The sequence below is a fragment of the Zootoca vivipara genome, chromosome 4 (assembly GCF_965207765.1).
Source record: "Zootoca vivipara chromosome 4, rZooViv2.hap1.1, whole genome shotgun sequence".
Classification (NCBI taxonomy): domain Eukaryota; kingdom Metazoa; phylum Chordata; class Lepidosauria; order Squamata; family Lacertidae; genus Zootoca; species Zootoca vivipara.
In genome coordinates this window covers 75,646,670-75,666,765 of record NC_142587.1, presented here as the reverse complement: position 1 = coordinate 75,666,765, position 20,096 = coordinate 75,646,670, and the positions used below count along the sequence as shown (strand labels likewise).

At 44.1% G+C, this 20,096-nt stretch overlaps 1 protein-coding gene across 1 annotated transcript in view; it reads left to right on the top strand.

The window, feature by feature from the left end:
- The window catches only part of ARHGAP31 (Rho GTPase activating protein 31), a 91,011-nt gene that overhangs the window by 54,558 nt on the left and 16,357 nt on the right, over positions 1-20,096 (top strand). Inside the window, exons 2-6 of the mRNA XM_035114770.3 lie at positions 5,762-5,864; positions 7,257-7,401; positions 13,493-13,575; positions 15,258-15,365; positions 19,120-19,265. Coding sequence (XP_034970661.3) covers positions 5,762-5,864; positions 7,257-7,401; positions 13,493-13,575; positions 15,258-15,365; positions 19,120-19,265 — 585 coding nt within the window. The remainder of the gene's footprint in view (positions 1-5,761; positions 5,865-7,256; positions 7,402-13,492; positions 13,576-15,257; positions 15,366-19,119; positions 19,266-20,096) is intronic.

Sequence of the window (20,096 nt, the reverse complement as noted above, 5' to 3'; positions counted from 1 at the left end):
GGTTTGATTTATGTCCTACTGTAAGTTTGGGCGTGTGTGTTTAGATTTGGGATTTTGGTTGAGCGAGCTACAAGGACGTAGGCCTGATTTCTTGAGCAGGGCTTGTTACTGAAAGATGGCACACCAATGGTAGTAGTAAGTGGAGGTATACTTCATAACCAATAAAAGGTTTTTTGGTTTTTTTGCACAAAAGCCACATTGACTCAGAGCACATTATAATATAATTTGAAATGTCAAAGCAGGTGCAATACTGCAGATGTGAGACATGAAGACTGGAAACTTCTTCTGAAACTAAAAGCTGATTTATACATATATGCAACAAAATACCAAGGAGACAAGAACGACTGTATGCTGCCGAGCTCTGGCTTAGCTGGTATAATTTTCCATGCTTTCCTGAAATTGCTTAACATTAAATGTAAGAAACCTGGCTCCTAATGAGATCATTCAGATGCTTAATATTTTGCTCATAGTTTATATGCTTAATATTTTGCTCAGCTGCCCAGCCAGGGCCTAATCAAACGCAAACTCGAATAGGCACGTCAGAGAAGTCTGATGAAAACTGAAAAGGAAGTAAGGGGAAATTGCTGCAGTGTGTGTGTGTGTGTGTGTGTGTGTGTGTGTGTGTGTACAGTCAGGATAGAAATTGGTCAAGCAAATACGATCAGTATTCATTCACAGCTTCATCATTGTTGTTGTTGTTTCTAAGTCCACAAATGATATAAATTGCTTTTTTAAACATTGTTTTGACATTTCCTTTACACTGAGAGGAATATGAGCCTTGCAACCCAGCCAGATGGGTGGAGTATAAATAATGAAATTATTGTTATTATTATTCTTATGCCTATATTGCAGGGGTTGGACTAAATGACCTTTGGGATCACCTCCAATATTACAATTCTACTGTTCTATGACTTGCATTAAATAGCAGACAGCCAGAGGAATAATGTAGTATTTGGCAAGAACCAAACTGCAGCTGAACGGAAGCAGCACCGATGGTGACAAATGCAGTTCAGAACAGAAATTGCAGCCTCCTTACGTCCATGCACTCCAAGCTTCTAGAAACTGGCAATTCAAAACAGATTTGAGCAGCTTACAGAAAGTGCTTTTATTTTTTGGATATAGGAGGGAAACAAGTGAAAAATGCTATCTAACATTGTTAAGCAGGGGACTGTGAAATATAAAATGCACCCATACACAAAGGAGATGGGAAGAAGATTGACAAGAGTGGGAAATGTTTGGGTTTATCAGGACATGTTAATGATATCACACAATACCCTAGATTGGGGGAGTGTTTCTATCACACTTGGTCAACTTTTTGATTTGATTTTATTTTTAATAAAAGAAAGAAATGTTTTCATTGCAACTCATTTTTTCCCCTCCCAGCGGATGCCGGGGGTCCACACTCTCTCTTTCTTCTACATCTGGTTTCTATTGTAGTTGTAAAATGAGGACATTTTGGCTGCCTGGCACAACTAGCAGAAACTGTGTGACACCAGCTGCCTCTTCCAACTTCCAAGCCTTGAATATGGTTTCAATTATAGACATGAGAAGATTGGGACATCCAGCTCCACCCCCTGCCCTCCCCGCTGCCTACATATGCTTTCCTCCTCCTTCTCTCCCCCCCAAAGAAACAACTGAAAAGTTCTTATTCAGAGTTCAAGAATTTTCCATTTACATTTCCACACGTATCATGTGCGGATCTTGCTGCAAATGGATCTGAGTTTCGTTTTCTTTCCGCACAGAACCTCTGCAGACTAATCAGAAATAAATTATCTCAGGACCTACCATGTAGTGATTACTGAACCATCTTAACCCCACCTCCTGCTAGCACTACCTAATGTGTCAGAGAGCAAAGATACTTCTGGATTTCGGCTCCCCTGAAAGAGAACATTTTTTTGTATTCTTCGTTCGTACAATCAATGCACTGAGGAGCTGGGCTCTGCAGGAAATTGATGCATAGCCCTTTCATCTCCAGGGACTTGAGGTCAGGGCTGTAATTTTTGGTCAGAAGCAAAAACGAGTCCCTGGTTGTTGTTGTTGTTGTTTGACATCACAAAACCACAGTCTGACAAAATAGCCTGTTTTCTGTAGAGTTCAAGGACTGGGAGAGCAGGAAATGATGTGTGTGGAGTTAGGGGAGGGAGTTGGCTGCAGTGGTGTGGGAAGTGTAGAGTTGGAATGCCACATTTGGCATTGCAGGTCAAGGCTGTGGCAAACTAGAATGATGAAAGCAAAGTAAATTGGCACAAGAACCCGAATAACAAAGATCTCTCTAGTCGGGTTGAAGGGGAGCAGCAACCATGATGTGGAAATTGGGGAAAGGAGAATACATTTTTTTGTGTGTGATGCCATTCTAATCCACCCCAAACTTGTGGTTCCAGAATGCTTCAGAGACGGGTCACTTTCACATCAGGTATTTAAAGTGCTATGATGCCACTTTGAACGGTCATGGCTCCCCCCCAAAGCATTCTGGGAGGTGTAGCTACAATTCTCGGGATTCCCTGGGAAAAGGAATTGATTGTTAAAGCTCTAGAAATTGTAGCTCTTTGAGAACAGGGATCTTCTAAACAACTCTCAGCACCCTCAACAAACGACAGCTCTGATCATTCTTTGGGGGCAAGCCATAACTTGTGGTATTGTCAGGATGCTGTTAGCAGCTCCCGGCTGGTTGCCTAGGAAAGTATAAAGACAAGGAAAAGTTTCTTATAGTCCTTTTTTATTTCAATCTTTACAGAGAGAGGCTATAGAACCTGGTCTCTTGGATAATGGTGTTGTCCTAAGTGAATCTCCAACCCCCCCCATCTCTTCCGCTTCCTTATTCGTCAATCTCATCATCTCTCTTATGGGTGCTTCTAAGTGCCCTCTGTCTTTGAGCTCTTTGCTCTCCTACTTTTAAGGCTCGCCGGGTTCTGGGAGCTGGCGGGTCTGGAATATTTTCTAATGACGACGTGTCAGCCAGGTGTTGCTCGGCTCTCTCATGATTTGTGAACTTCCCCCCTCATCTGCCTCTGAGCTGTGACCTCCCTCAAAACCCCTGTTGTAAAGTCTTCCTCTTCCTCCTCCATGGAAGGGTCAGGATGGGGAGGCGGTCTCCACCATTCCTCTTCTGCCCAGTCCCTGACAGGTATCATAGCATTTTAAATATATGGTGTGAATGTGGCCACGGTACCCTTGCCTGTGTAATGAGGCCTAGTGTAGCCTCAGGGTTATCTATAGTTTGTGCCAGGCACCTCCTGTGTCCCTTGATGCCAAGATTAGTCCCTGCAATTTTGCTGCAAAAGCCAAGGTGATGTTCTTTCCTCATTCCATTTACAGAAGGCAACGGGACTGGCAGCTGAATCTTACTTCAAGGTTGATGACTGAATACTTTCCTCCACTGTACCTGAGACAGCAGGATAGTTCAGGGCTCCAGGGTTTGTGGCATATCTAAGTGAGTCCCTCTAACAGAGATCAGGTTAGGAAATCTGGCTGGTTTTTATGGAACAGGAAAAGGGGGAAATGCAAGCATCTGAAAGGAAACTCAAGGAAGCAATTTGTATATTCCACCTGGCTCTTACTCTGGTTCTGGTGGGGTGGATGAAAATTGCTTCCTTAAACTGGTTTGTGCGAGGTTCGTTCACAGTGCTTGTTGACCTAAGTTGCTTCTTAAGAGAATATGTGTTCTGCATAAGATAAAGTGAAGAGGTTTCAGTATTCAGTGTAATCCCATTTCCTGCTGCAAATCTACACTCTCACCAAGTAGTCTTGAAAGGAAAGAAATGATTTGCAACGATTTCAGATTTGTGACTGTTATTTTTCTTTCTTGATAGCCACATTATTCGGATGACAGGTTTATGGACAGTGGAAAACTGTCGCATGTAGATCCTGTCAGTTTATAAGATGTACTTTTCAGGATTTCTGAGCTCTTAACCTGTAACTGTTTTATCTTCAATGGAGCTGTCCTACCCCATTTGTTTCATTGAAGCCTGAAATAAGAAGCTAAGGTCTACAGTTGCAAGATTATTGTTTAGCAGCAGGATATAATCTAAGGGTGATTTTACCTAGAGGTTCCCCCCCCCCCATTCGGGATATGTTCATTTAGCATATCCCAAGACCTTTGACTCAAATGAACAACCTGAACTCATTTCTGTCCTGCCCGTGGCACAGATGTGCGAAAACACAGATTTTATGCAGACAGCATAAGCCACACGTGAGAAGAAACAATGTGAGCATCCATATTGCACCATCCATACTTCACATCATGCTAGATCCCATATTTGTTGCTGTGTGCCAAAGCAAGGGTGCCAGCACTGTTTGTAGATCGGGCCCTCTTACCCCCTCACATACAATTTGCATAGGCTTTGTGACATAAGCAAGTTTGTGTCCTCTTGGGAGTGGAGGGTCGAAATATAAACCAGCAGCCATGCATGTAATAGAATGCCGAAATATGAACGGGTGAAGCTTTCCCCATAATTGTATTTCCTTTTTAGAAAAGGCTTAGCCTGTTGAATTTCTGCCTATCACACAGCTGCTAAAGGCTGAAGAGCTATGCTTTTCCCAAATGCATACCTGCCAAGTCTCCCGCTGAAAAATGTGGGATCAGCAGCGGACCATGTGTGGGCTCCGAAAATAGGGCAGAGTGGCACTGGAAGTTGCTTCTACGCATTCCCAGTGGCCATCTTGGTGGTGGCCGCCGCCATGCAGCCACCACCAAGATGGCCGCCAGGCATGCGTAGAAGCGACTTCCGGTGCCGCTCTGCCCTATTTCCGGTGCCCACACATGGGAAGAGCAGCACCCAAAATGGAGGCTCCGTGGCAGGTAGGAAATCCGGGGGATTTCCGGGATTTTTCTCCATTCGGGAGAACAGCGGGAAACGGATTAAAATCCGGAAGTTTCCCGCGAAAAACGGGATACTTGGCAGCTAAGCCCAAATGCCAACCGTAAACCAAAGCCTAGGCTGCCATTCTGTGTGGCTTCACCTAGTGGTAAGCCCTATTAAACACAAACAAAATTACTTCTGATTGGACATGTGTACCACTGTACTGCAGGTTAATTATACAGGGAATTCATAATGAGTGTCTGGAGACATAAGCCTCTTTGCAAAGTTTCCACGTTTTTATTTTGGTATTAATTCATATTTATGTATGCTGGACAGGTGCAAGTGTGGAGATCTCCTTAGATTTTACGGTTGTTCAATGCATGTGTATGTGTGTATGGAATAGTGTATTCCTCATTCTCTTGACAGGGGAATGAGTTGGCTTCTGTAAATGAAGTATATTGTTGGAACCTTCAGTTGGTTAATCTTTTTCAAATTGAACGTTTTCTTCATTTTTACCTCAGTATTTGGTTAAATAGGAAACAATATTTTTGTTGCAGGATAGTTTTGCTTGTTTACCCCATGATATGATTGTTTAGTTGTCTATTGGACCTGCCTATATGATTTTGTTATTTTGTATATTGGTTTTTTTCCTGGGTTTATTTTTATTACTTCAATAAGAAAACATTTGATGAAGAGTGGGCTATAAATACTGCAAATAAATAATCCCCCCCCTTTTATTGGAAGCCACTCAGAGATTGCTCTGTTCTTGGGTGGCATACGAATGTGACAAATAATAAAGCTTTATGTTCTTTATTCATCAGCTTTTGCCCACTGTAAATGATCATATTATGGCATATAAGGCAATTCAAGACGAGGACCCCCAGGTTTGTGCTTAATCCTTTCTTTCTTTCTTTCTTTCTTTCTTTCTTTCTTTCTTTCTTTCTTTCTTTCTTTCCTTCTAGTTCCCCCGGTACTGAGGAGCTGCGCAGAGTTCATAGAGACGCACGGAATTGTGGACGGAATCTACCGGCTTTCTGGAGTGACGTCCAACATCCAGAAACTGAGGTGAGGTGAATAAGAGAACCAAATGCAAGAAAGGCCCGGTGTTAATCATCCACTGCGTTAGAACAGCATACGAACATGCCTGGATCGAGGGTGGCTCGCTTTCGGTGGACAGATAGCAACTCAGTGATGGCAAGCCAACTCCAGAGCAGCCTTAAAGCTCATGATAAAGGAGTTCATAACAAGGGCTAAGTCATTTGAACTTTACAGGGCATTTGCAATGCAGATTACCAATGTGTCCAGCTTTTAGAGAAGCCCTCCTGTGCAGATGGACTCTGGATCATAGAGCACGGGCTTTGAGAAAACTCATTCCTTTCTTCAACGCTCATTTCATTATTTTTTAAGATCTACCTGAGGTTTATCCTCATGGCTTCTGTGTTCTATAGGCATTAGGTCAGGCATCCCCAAACTTCGGCCCTCCAGATGTTTTGGACTACAGTTCCCTTCATCCCTGACCACTGGTCCTGTTAGCTAGGGATCATGGGAGTTGTAGGCCAAAACATCTGGAGGGCCGCAGTTTGGGGATGCCTGCATTAGGTTATGGGAGTAAGCCCTGCCCCACTCCTTTCCCCCTTATAGTAAAGTGGTACCTCGACATCCAAACGACTCAACTTCCAAAGGTTTTGACTTCTGAAGTCGACAACCCCGGAAGTCTTTTCGCCCCGCGCCCCCCGCACGCACGTTCTGCGCCTGCGCAGAAGCGACGCGCGCAAGCGCAAGATTGCGCTTTGCACATGCGCAGAACGGGCCCCTCGACAACCGAAGACTTTGACTTATGAAGACGGTTGCGGAACGAATCGTCTTCGTAAGTCGAGGTACCACTGTATAACTAAGGCCTATATATGTGTGTTACAGGTCAAACCCTCACTCTTGTCAGTTTCCTGCTGCAGGAAAGGGGTGAATGGATGATGCTAGACGGTGCTTATGACTTGCTTATGAATATACTCAGTTAGGTCTCTCTCCATTCCTCTTAAAATAAAAATGGCGTGGGGAGAAAGAACACAAATTGAACGGGTTGTTCCTGCAAAGGCGCTTTTGTACAGCGTGTGTAATTGGGCCTTCTGTGAAGCAGCCCTAAAACCATTGCAGAATGATGGCCACCAGCTCGGCGGTGGCTTATCGTAGATAATCTTCATGCAAATGGCAGTTAAAACATGGAAATGATGTCTAACTAGCATATGCAGAATCCATACAGCCCTCAAGGTTATGATAGGTTTCCATGGTGATCCTCGGTGCTGAGCAGGTTCCCCGTCACTGAGGTAATACATTATCAGATCTTTGCTGCCCAATCAGTACACCTTTTTTAGCCTTTGTCTGGGCAGAAATCAAGATGCAAATTGATTCCATCTCTAGCTCGTTAAACCCTCTGCACCTCCTCCATCTCTGTTGTTTCAGGCAAGAGTTTGGATCAGATCAATGCCCAGACCTGACCAGGGAAGTTTACCTCCAGGACATTCACTGTGTGGGCTCACTCTGCAAGTTATACTTCAGGGAGCTACCGAATCCCCTCCTCACGTATGAGCTCTACAAGAAATTCACGGTGAGATGTTTTCTGCTATGTCTCCATTCCTGAGAGGCCTCTTCCACTCTTTGGCCCACACCACACTTTTATCACTTGTGGGCTTTCCTATAGCCTGTACTACCATTTTAGAAGTCCAGGGCCACATTCATGCAATGCAGTTAAAACACTATGATATCACTTTAAACATTCATGGCCTCCCCCAAAGAATTCTGGGCGCTGTAGTTTGCATGGGAAGGTCCCGCCCCCCCGTCCCACCCCGAAGTTGAATAAAGACACTTGACACCAGTATTTTAGGTTAATGGGCTAAAAAAGGCCACAACTTTATTGGTTACAGATTGTGAGCGGTATTGGCTTAGGCATTGGACCTAACCGACTATATCTGACTCCTGCCCGTCTTCAGGGAGTCCTGGAAGCGTGAAAAGGGGAGAGGTCCCGCCTGCGTCCTGCTTAAACTGAGCAGGCCACATCTCCTGAGCGACTCAATTGGTCGCCTGGGCAGTGACGCAGCCGGGAACCCCCCAATCGCACGGGACTGTCCCTACCCCCTCCCCTGCGCATGTGGAGGGGTTGTTAAAGTGGTCTTGTTAAAGGTGCTGGCAGTTGTCAGGAGACCCCCAACCACACTCACAGAATTACAATTCCCAGAGTTCCTTGGGAAGAGGAATTGATGGTTAAATCACTTTACACACGTGTCATATACATAAAGCATATTTAAAGCACATGACTTCCTCCAAAGAATCCAGGGAACTGTAGTTTATTCCTCAGTTCCTGGCACCTTTAACACACTATAGTTCCCAGGATTCTTTGGACAGGATTCTTCTATAGGAAGAGTAGCTCAGTTGGCAGAGTATAAGACTCTTAATCTCAAAGTCGTGGGTTCAAGCCCCACGTTGGGCAAAAGATTCCCGCATTGCAGGGGGTTGGACTAGATCAGGTTTCCCATACTTGGGTCTCCAGCTGTTTTTGGACTAACGATGGGTCTTGGATGTGAAGAAGGTGGCGGCTGCTAGAATATAGTAGCGCACTGAAATCATAATAAAAGACTGCCTGCAATTTGTTTTTAGGAAGATTTTAAAAACAAATTCAGTTATTTATAAAGGCCATACAATAATGGTCACAAGATCGATGCAATATCAAAGATTTAAAAATGAAATAAAAATTGGGCTCCACACATTTTTTGCAACCAGATTCATCTTCAGTTCTGGGAATTCATAATACACTATTTCTGTTCGTAACAATTTTCCAAGCAGGGCTTGGGTAACTTTTCTTTTTTTAAAAAACAAAAAACCTTCTTTCACAATTCTTATACCAGTGGATTCTTATTATAATTTTATCAGCAGGGGCTTTTACTGTCACTTAATCCAGTGCAAAATGGGTGAAAGCAGCATATTTTCTGGTGCCAGAGCTACTTTCTCCTCCCTGCTTAGGCTGAAGTTAATGAGTCAAGGTGCACAGCAGTGGAAAATCAGGTTCAAAATTGTCATGCCATGAATGCAGAGAGTGGGTGTAGGTGGAAACTGTCCAAGCAGAAATCTTCAAACAACTTTAATGCAAAATGTAATGACTTGATTCAGGAGGGGGGAAATGAGTACAGATTAGCTCCAAAGTTGTGAGCAGGTTGGAGGAGCCATAGCAATAGGCCAGAAGTTCTGTTGTCAAAATCTGCACTGTGCAGCTGTTCCTTGGTCCTGTAATAGGGTCAACAAATGTAATAATTATCATAAGTATTACAGAAGCAGAGACATCACCTTGCTGACAAAGGTCCGTATAGTTAAAGCTATGGTTTTCCCAGTAGTGATGTATGGAAGTGAGAGCTGGACCATAAAGAAGGCTGATCGCCGAAGAATTGATGCTTTTGAATTATGGTGCTGGAGGAGACTCTTGAGAGTCCCATGGACTGCAAGAAGGTCAAACCTATCTATTCTTAAGGAAATCAGCCCTGAGTGCTCACTGGAAGGACAGATCCTGAAGCTGAGGCTCCAATACTTTGGCCACCTCATGAGAAGAGAAGACTCCCTGGAAAAGACCCTGATGTTGGGAAAGATTGAGGGCACTAGGAGAAGGGGACGACAGAGTACGAGATGGTTGGACAGTGTTCTCGAAGCTACGAACATGAGTTTGACCAAACTGCGGGAGGCAGTGGAAGACTGGAGTGCCTTGCGTGCTATGATCCATGGGGTCACGAAGAGTCGGACACAACTAAACGACTAAACAACAACATTACAGTGGCAAGATGTCAATTAGCTGAATAGTTAACACCAGTACGGTTGTTTGACCAGATGTTTTCTCAGCCAGGAACTCACTCAGTAGAGTCCCAATGCAGTTTGGATAACCACCTTCCAAGAGGTCTCAGAGATAAGGGCATACATGATTTGAACCCTTCTGCCTCCTTCCATTCTCTACTATCCTGTCCCTGAGAGCAGCATTCCTTCTTGTCATGACTGACCGTGCATGCAGCCCATCGCCATAACATCAGTCCCTTGGTGTGACCTTTCCCTTTCAAGGGCCCCTCTCCCAGTGGAGGCTGGTTCATCACAGGGCAGATAGGGCACTACCCCAGCAACATTAGTTTCCCTTCAGCAAGCTCCTACTTTCTTTCTTTCTTTCTTTCTTTCTTTCTTTCTTTCTTTCTTTCTTTCTTTCTTTCTTTCTTTCTTTCTTTCTTTCTTTCTTTCTTTCTTTCTTCCTTACATCCAGTCCAGGGAGTGGCACCGCCTACCTGCTTCCTTCCCCTGAGTCTCAGTAGTGCCCTTGTAGAAGATGGGGACAAAACTAGAAATACTTGGCTCTGCCACCTTCTGTTAGTCACTTTCTACCTTGCCACTCCTAATGGGGATCAACCGCCACTGCCATTCACTCGTCACTTCTGAATTGACCAAGGAACTGTAAACTCATACCGCTTTGGACTTCACCTTTTCTTACTGCTACCAACTCTTAAGGCAGCTGTTGCACACCAACTCAATCTCCGAGAGGTGCAAAATTCCAGGCGTCCCAGAATCTCAGAATGGTTTATTTACACATATATGCAGCCTGAGCCTATGGTGGAGGGACTCACAGCATTAACATCACAAGAAGGTCTTGCTTCTCCCATAGCCACAGCTTTGCATTCCAGCAGAAATCAGGCATGGCTCTGTCTCACAGGCTTCAGCCGCAGCCTGTCTCCAACTTCTGTGTTACACACACCTACTCCCAACTTAGTCTTTCTAACCACCAGTTAGAACAGAGCCACTTCCTTAATGGCTTATACTTAGAGGGCTGTTACCAAGAAACGTGTCTGGCTGTTACGACAACTTGAATCCTTCCTTAGATTTAAACACTTGCTGGATCCAGATTTTGGAAGGATCCCAGGCATACAGCCTACCTTCAGGCATAATAAGAGCAGCCTTTGCCAACCTGGTGCTCTCCAGATGTGTTGGGTTAAAAACTCCCAACAGCCCCAGGAAAAACAGGCTGGAGTGTGATGGGCATGGTGGAGGGCATCAGGTTGGTGAAGGCTGCTTTAAGTAGCTTGATTTTCTATCATAATTGTTTATTCATTGCAAAAGTGACTAATGTATACGAGGTGTCAAACGCAGATTGAAAACTAAGGCTCACAGTGTTGCAGTCAGGTTCACCTGCGTCTGCAGAATTACCTCTCTACCAGCGATGGCTGATCCCCATTGAGTTTGTTAGGATGAGAGGCAGGAAACCAACAGTGGGCGGAGCCAAAGCCAATGGCAGGCAGAGGCTACTACAGTCAAACCTTGGTTTACGTCTACCTCTGTTACGTCTACCTCACTTCAGCGAGCGACTGCCGCGGACCCAGAAGTGTTTACATCCGGGTTCTGTGGCATCGGATGCGCAGACACAATCTGCGCAGCTCTCGCGTGCGCAGAAGCGCTCTATCGGTGCTTCGCGCATGCGCAGAAGCATGCCTTCGGGGAGTGACTGCTTTGGCGAGTGACCGCCTCTGCGGAACGGATTGCGGTTGCAAACCAAGGTACCACTGTAATTCTTTTTTTGACCCCATCTTCCTGTCAGTCTCCCAGCACTGCTGTGCTTGGCCAACTGGTTTATCCTATGCCATCACTCTATAAAATGGGATTAAGGGCTTGCCTTGAGAGAAAACTATGAGTTTTGTTAAACTCTGGGAATATTGAATAATATGGGATGCTGCAAGACGTGTGTGGGAAGCAGAATCACCACCTCTGTCAAACTATACAATCACGTTCCTAAGATGCTCATTACACCAAGTATCTCCAATCTTGTGCCAAACAAATTACACTACCTGTATACAGCTGCCTAATTATGGTAGTGAATATTTAATGCAGCATAGATTTCTGCTCCCTTTCATCCCGACACACTTTATAAAAGAGCTCATTGAAAATACAGAAAATCATTGCAGGGTTTTCTTTCCTGCAATGCTCACAAAGTGATGCATTGCTCTCTGCTTGTGTTGTTTCCCCTTCTCTCTGCCTCTCATTTTAGCAAACATACCTGGTTTTGAAAATGACAGGAAACAAAGAGAGAAAGAACTGATAAAAGAGAGAGGATTTACAGAGTTGAATTTTTGCAAATAAGGGACTATCTCTGGGCAACTCTTTTTTCCCCACTAAAGTGAAAGGTTCAGTGTGAGCTTCAGTTAAGAAACCAGCATTATCTTATTAGCACCAGGTGGGTGAATCATTGGTCAGGTTTGGCACAAACAGCGTTTCCCATGACTGCGTTGCAAGGGACGTGCTAATGTACTATGAGAAATTAATTAGGAAACCCAAAGTATCCACCCACAGCGGAGCAGCTATGAGTCAAATATGATGGACCTCTAATCACAACTGGTGCAAAGCAGCAGCAGAATTGCATGCTCTCAGGTGCGACTGCCACCTGAGGATCTGCATGAGTCACTGCTTTGAGTGTGCCTTCTTCCTAGCAGGAGACATGCTCAGAGAACAGCAATTCAGGACCAAACTAGGCAGGGTGTGAGATGGCACCTGTGACTTTATCGTGCACATTCCTTTAAATGCAAACAGCATTCACAGGGGAGGGAGTGGTAAGTATGGGGAACATGCCTCGAGAAGGGGGGAAATCCTTCCTCTGGAGCTGCTATTTGCATAGCCCCTCTTTATCCTGGCTTTTGACACCTGAGATGTGGGTTTTCAGGGACCACACCATTCGTGTGAGTAATCTGTTTTAACTGTTATTAATTTTAAATTGTGGTAACCTGTTGTAATTATTGGTGAAGGGCAGAAAATGATGATGATGATGATGATGATGATGATGATGATGATGATGATGATGATGAAAATCCCCTATTGGTACCCTAGGTGGGGGTTCTTGCCACTTCTCTGGAGAACAGCCATAGCTCAGTAGTAGAGCAAATGGTTTCAGCTGCAGTCCATGGCATCTCTAGTTCATAAGGTTGATTGGAAAGATTTCTGCCTAAGACTATAGAGAGCTCTGCCAGTTGCAGCATACAACAGTGAGCTAAGTGAACACATAATCCATTGAGTTTCCTATATTTGGTTCCTTGGAAAAGACCCTGATGTTGGGAAAGATTGAGGGCACTAGGAGAAGGGGACGACAGAGGACAAGATGGTTGGACAGTGTTCTCGAAGCTACGAACATGAGTTTGACCAAACTGCAGGAGGCAGTGCAAGACAGGAGTGCCTGGCGTGCTATGGTCCATGGGGTCACGAAGAGTCGGACACGACTAAACGACTAAACAACAACAACAACAACAATATTTGGTACTCAGCGGGTCTCCAAATGGAAGGTGCAGTGGGTGGGGGAAGTTGATGTTGGCCACGTTTAGGCAATCACGTCTCAACTGAAGAGGCCTTTGGGGTATGTACCCAATTCCTACCCTCCTCCCTTGCTACAAGTGAGCAAATAAGTTAGGAGGTTTTCCCATGAACTATCATTTTATCATTTCAGCAAAATGATGGTTAGAAGCCAGCATAATAAACCATGGTTTGAAGATGGCTTAATATCCTGTTGTGTTCTGAAGGCATTAATCATAATTTCCTGGTTTAGACTTGTGGTTTTTGCTTTCGGGAAGTAATGCTCTAATTAACCCTTGAAGTCTTTTTCAGTCCCACAGGTCTTTGACTTTATTATTATTAATATTATTCAGGAGGCAGTATCGTGCTTCCCAGGGGAAGAGCAGCTGGCCCAAATTCAAAATGCCATCCAGGAACTTCCGCCATCTCATTACAGGTAAAAGAGAAACCTGGCCTCTAAGCCTTGGCTTCTAAGGTTTAGGGACAATCTTAGTAATGATTAATGGTAGTTACCTGAATTACCTAGGGATGCAGATGGCGAGTCCATCACTTTATTTTCACCTTTCATTATTTGCATTAGGCAGACTTGATTCACCTGTTCAAGGAAAGATGACTCTCTTTGAAGCTTCTTCTCCCCAGAAACCCACAGAATGCATACGGCAAATTGTGAATGAGTTATGTGCAGTGGTCTTACCTACAGGGGAAACTCGGAATATTAGAATATCGTCGAAAAGTGCATTTACTTCAGTATCGCAACTTAAAAGGTGAAACCAATATATGAGATAGATGCATGACATGCAAAGCAAGATATGTCAAGCCTTTATTTGTTGTAATTGTAATTATTTGCCATTAGGCGGGTCAATTATAAATGGAATGGAGTTAATGAACTGTAATAGCAATGTTTATTTTTGTATTATTGTAACTATTTGTTTTATTACTGTGGAATTTCCAAAAGAAAGCATTTGCAAAAATAAAAAAATAAAAAGTTGCATTACTGAAATCCATGCACTTTTCGCCGATATTCTAATTTTCCAGGTTTCACCTGTATAATAAAGGCTGATCTTATGTTTCAGAGCTACTCAGGTGTTAGCAGTTCCTTGTACCTGCTGGGAGGCTATTGCGGATTTTGTCACAGGGACCCTTTTATTTTATTTGTATTGTAGAACTCTGCTTTGTAATCAGGAGCTGTGTTGGTGGGGGAGCCACAGCAATAGCCTCTGAACAGCAATGCCACTGCCACTTACCAGAAGAGGGAGTGGTGAACATGGTGCATCAGCGGAGCCAGACCAGCACTCTCACCAGCCCCAACCTTGTCACCCCTTCACTGTCTGCTGCTGCTGGGAGGCTGTTGCTGCAGCTTTGCCCCACTGGTAGACCTGCTTCCAAGTTTCACATCTGTAGACACTGTGGCAGATAGCAGTACTAGCAGCTGGCCCCACGTGACTCCCAAGCAATTCAGGGTAGATGACCTTAAAAGGTAAAGGGACCCCTGACCGTTAAGTTCAGTCGTGGATGACTCTGGGGTTGCGGCGCTCATCTCGCTCTATAGGCCAAGGGAGCTGGCGTTTGTCCTCAGACAGCTTCTGGGTCATGTGGCCAGCATGACTATGCTGCTTCTGGTGAACCAGAGCACCACACGGAAACGCCGTTTACCTTCCCGCCGGAGTAGTACCTATTTATCTACTTGCACTTTGACGTGCTTTCGAACTGCTAGGTTGGCAGGAGCTGGGACCGAGCAACGGGAGCTCATTCCGTCGCGGGGATTCGAAATGCTGACCTTTAAACGTGATACGATGGAAAGAGTCGAGAATTGTGAGAAGGAGCAACATGGTCTTTGGGCAACTGGGTGAAGAGGGGAGATAAGGGGGCACAGGTGGGTTGGTAGGAGGAGAAGCAAGGGATGATAGAGGGGAAATCAGGATGCAAGTGGGGAGAGGTTACTGGGCTAGCATGAGTGTCATGGGTTGCAGCTCTTGACTCAATTCAGACATTTAATATGGTGCTTGGGAATTTTGGGCACCTATCTTCTCTGAACAAAACCAGTTGGCCAAGACATAACCGCATGTGCAAGTCTCAATGTGGGTGTGTTTTGTTTTTATCTTTGTCACATCATTGCAGGACCCTGGAATACCTGAGCAAGCACCTAACTCACTTAGCGTCCTTCAGCAGCATGACCAACATGCACACCAGGAACCTCGCTTTAGTGTGGGCACCTAATCTCCTCAGGTATGGTAGACACTCTTATTCTTTCACATCACGAAGCGGGGAGCACTAAGAATGTCTATTAGAATTTGCGATAAGTTTAAGAACCGGCTAGAGTGATCCAGCCAGTGGTGGCTTGCAAGGCTGTATGGAAGCAGTGGTGTTTTCTCAGTGAAAGCAGCGCTGCATTGGTTGGGACAGTAAGGGGGGAAGGTCAGAGGTACTTGGGTTGATGGCATCTGCCATGAAGGTGCTGGCACCTACCACCAGCCCAGAACTCATCTGACCTCACCAGCGCCTCACCCCAACAAGACAGCACCAGCAGGATGACACCATTGCCTCCAACCCTGTGCATGGGCTACTGGTTAATTCTGCTTAATTCAGCTACTGCTTAATTCAACTGTAAGGTAAAAAGGTAAAGGACCCCTGGATGGTTAAGTCCAGTCAAAGGAGGCTATGGGATGTGGTGCTCATCTCACTTTCAGGCCAAGGGAGCCGGCGTTTGTCCACATACAGCTTTCCAGGTCATGTGGCCAGCATGACTAAACCACTTGTGGTGCAACAGAACACCGTGACGGAAGTCAGAACGCATGGAAATGCCATTTACCTTCCTGCTGCAGCAGTACCTATTTATCTACTTGCACTGGCATGCCTTCAAACTGCTAGGTTAGCAGTTCAACTGTAATTCAACTGTAGCTTAAACCGGCCATGGATTGTCCTGGTTAGGGTGGAAGAAAAAGTGTGATTGGTTGAAAACAGAACCAGATGGGTAGCACTAAACTATGGTTTGAAATTATATCAGAACGCAACCAGTTCCCACAATTAAGTTTTGCAATGTTTTATGAAAAATAGAAATATCTGATGGGTTTTTCTACTTATAACAACCCAAGACAATAAATGAGAGTCACATGTCATATTTGTTTCAACTATTTGTTTCATATTTGTGAGCTACTGCTAAAGACAGCTCAGTTGAGGAATCCTGGTTCATTTATGTGATAGCCTGGCGACTAGAATAGCAGAAGAAAAAATAAGGAGCATTGTCACCTAGCTGAGTAACCGTAGATAAACTTCCTCAGCGTTTACAGCTTTTGTAAACTGCTTAGAGGTGCTTCTTAAAAAATCAAGTGGTATATAAATTTTGTTAATAAAAATAAATAGCAAATAAAACAGCTGGTCCTGGGTGGATAAACTCTCTCAAACTTTGCAACTGCAAACAAGGCAGAAAAGATCCCATGATGACTGCAAGAGATGTTAAATCTACCGAACACCCACAGCTCAAAATCTTTCATTCTATCTATTGTCCTCTTTCTTTTTGATGGGAGTCTAATTCCCTTTATAAATATAGGTCCCAAGGAGAACATGAAAGAAGTGGGAGGCACAGCTGTAGTTTCCTTACATGGCTATTCCACTGGCAAAAGCCCCCTCTGTGCTTTATCTCACACTCCAGCCATTAACTTTACAAAGGATTCGCTGCCCAGAGATAATGTCTTCAGTAACACTTTGGCATGTCATGATAAGGAACAGTTTGTCTGCTACTCTGTTTGGGGGGTGGGAGGGGGGATGTGGGTGGAAGGAGAGATTGGTTTGTCCATACCAGCGAGGTGATGGAGAACAAGAAGCAGGCATTTGGGAAAAGCACAAGGCCCACAAAATTCGCCAAGAGGAGCTGCGATGCTCACAGTTGAGGCTTTCCCTTCCATCCCCACTTGATGTTGTTTTGATATGATGGTTCTACTCAGAGATAAACTAAATCCTGAGGATTAGCTTAAGCTGCCCCAGCCCCAGCTGTAACTAGCACTGCTGCAGCTGAATCACACCATGCTTGGTCTGCAAAGTGAAATGGCCTGCCAGGAAATCCCTTGGCAAGGTAGGCTAGTTATGGTGGGAGCGGGTATCTGCAGCTCCTGTGGACCCAGCCCCTCTGAAAGTCCCTTGTGCCAATTAGGGACGAGGAGGAATGCAGTTCAGTTTGTGTTTTAATGCAAAGATATATCTAAGTGTGGTGTCGTGGTTAGAGTGCTGGACTAGGAGCTGGGATTGCTAGGAAGCTCACAGGGTGGGTTTGGGCCAGTCGTTCTCTCTTAGCCTAATCTACCTCACAGGGTTGTTGTAAGGATAAAATGGGGAGAGGGAAAACCACACATGCCACCTTGAGTTCCTTGGAGGAAAGGTTGGGCACAAGTAAACTAAAGAAAGCAAATGAATCAATCCATGAACTGAAATGCAGTCATGCTCTGAAATTTGCACTTCTCTGAATTTTGCGTTACAGTTCATCAGTGACAGAAATGCATGCGTAACTGCATTTATTGTGAGAAAGTATGCATTGAAACACATAAATTTGTGAAACTGTCATACAGAAATACAGAATATCAGGCTAAATTAAACACAAAAATATGTATAGTAAGAGGGGTTACAGTAAAATGCTGGTGAATATTCATGAACTTAAAAAAAACGAAACAAATGCACAAACGGTTGCAGAAATGTGGTGAACAGAATTTAGTTTCCTGCTTGGCAGGGGGTTGGACTGGATGACCCTTGTGGTCTCTTCCAACTCTATGATTCTAAGATTAGAAAAAGAAATGGACACATTTGCCCTTCCCTAGTCCCAATGTCCTATGTCGCATCAGTGCCTCGGAAAACATCAGGTCTTTTGAGAGTGTAAAATGCCTCCTAGACAGCTTGCAGCAGTATTGTTTCCAGACAGAGTGTTCCATGCAAGAATCTCTCATGCTTTCAGCTAGGCTTCCATTCCCTGCCCTTCTTGGTTTCCCCCCGGGGTTGCTGTCCCACCAAAACCCATATACAATGCTTTGCAATGAGATTCTCCAGAAAAGTGGGATAAAATAAGCAAACAACAACAAAAATCTATAAAATAATAAAAGAAATGTGCTGCAGTCTAAAGATCTCTCCTTTGGTTCATTGCTGATAAGTCTGGGCCATAAATTTCTGTCTTCAGTCGACAAGTTAAAAGAGTGCTGTTCAGATAAGCATTTGATCAGAATGCTCTTTGAAGTTATCTGAAATGATTTAGGCCTATGCATTTGTTTCTGCTGATATGCTGGTGGTTCTTTTTCATTAGTTTTTTTTTGGGGGGGGAATCTTACACTATTTTATTTGTTTAGTATGTTTTAAAAGAACAGCTCTTCTTTATTTATTTACTATATACAGTGGTACCTCTACTTACGAATAACTCTACTTACGAATGTTTCTACTTACGAATGGAGCTCCGTCCGCCATCTTGGATGCGGTTTAGATAGGATTTTTTCTACTTACAAATTTTTAGATAGGATTTTTTCTACTTACGAATTTTTTCTCCCAATGCATTCCTATGGGATTCGACTTACAATTTTTTTCTACTTACAAATGTGCGTTTGGAACGCATTAAATTCGTAAGTAGAGGTACCACTGTAATTGTATCCCACCTTTCCTCTGTGGTGCTCAGCGTGATAATTATTGTCACCCTGATAACTATTAGCCGCACGCTCACTCACACACTCACATACACACAGAGTTTGCATCTTTTTTTAAAAAAAAACCAACCCTGGATGTTAAATGAAAGAATGTATTTAACATCACATCTAGTTAGTGGGAGATGTGTGTGTGTGTGTGTGTGTGTAATAGGTACAGAGAAGGCATAATGGGGTTGACACTTCACTAGATGACCCTCGGTGTCCCTTCCAACTCTACAGCTCTAGGAGTCTGAGATTCTACGATTCTGTTCCTGACAAGCAATGGCTTGGGAATTGTTTTTCCAACCTCCTCCTTTACTGTGTCACAGGTCCAAGGAGATCGAGGCTGCAGGCTGCAATGGAGACGCAGCTTTCCTGGAGGTGCGAGTCCAGCAGCTGGTGTTTGAGTTCATACTGAACCATGTGGGCGAAATCTTCAGTGACAATGTCCCTGCCAAACCAAAGGAAAATGAAGGTGAGTCCTTCTGATCTAATCCTTCCATGTCAGAAATGACCAATTCCGCATCCACAAGAAGCCACCCAGAGAACATTTTGTTAATGGGGCAGCATGCAAACAGTCTTGATTAAAAAAATAATACAGGCATTTATTTCTTTATTTAGATTTCTTACCCCCTCTTTCCCATTTGGTCCCAGGGTGGGTTAGAACCATAAAATACACAAATATTTTTAAAAAACCAGATGAAACAGTTTTTTACAGTCATGAAATAAGAAAAGTGTAAAAAGTGATTAAAAAGCAAGTCTATATATAAAAAGAGTTGTATTTAGTTGCAATGCAGATGCAAACTAGGAGAAAGAGCTCAACTTAGAAGACTTGTTGAAAGAGGAAAGTGTTCGATAGGCACCAAAAAGACAACAGAGATGACACCATCTAATATGTTACATATTACATAGTGTGGTGGCATCCAAAGGCGAGGTGCCACCATACTAATAGTTGCCTTGAGTAGCAATTTATATGGCTTTTGTGTGATGGCCTTAATAGCATCTAAACAGACCCTAAGTATACTGTAGTTGTTGTTTTCAATTTTTAGCCCATCACTAAATTTATAGACCATCTCACGCAACCTTGGCCTGGTACAGGCTGCTGTTTTCCTCCTAATTCCAACCGGTCTTTGTTCCCTTATGTTTTGCTTGTTTCCACCCTTTATTTTACTGCAGGGGTGGGAAGCCTCCCCAACATATGCCTCTGGCCTCACCAACCACTGGCATGTGCCCCTGCCACCACCCGCAGAAGCCTTCCCATAAGCATCTGAAAAATGTGTGTGTGTGTGTGTGTGTGCGCACACAC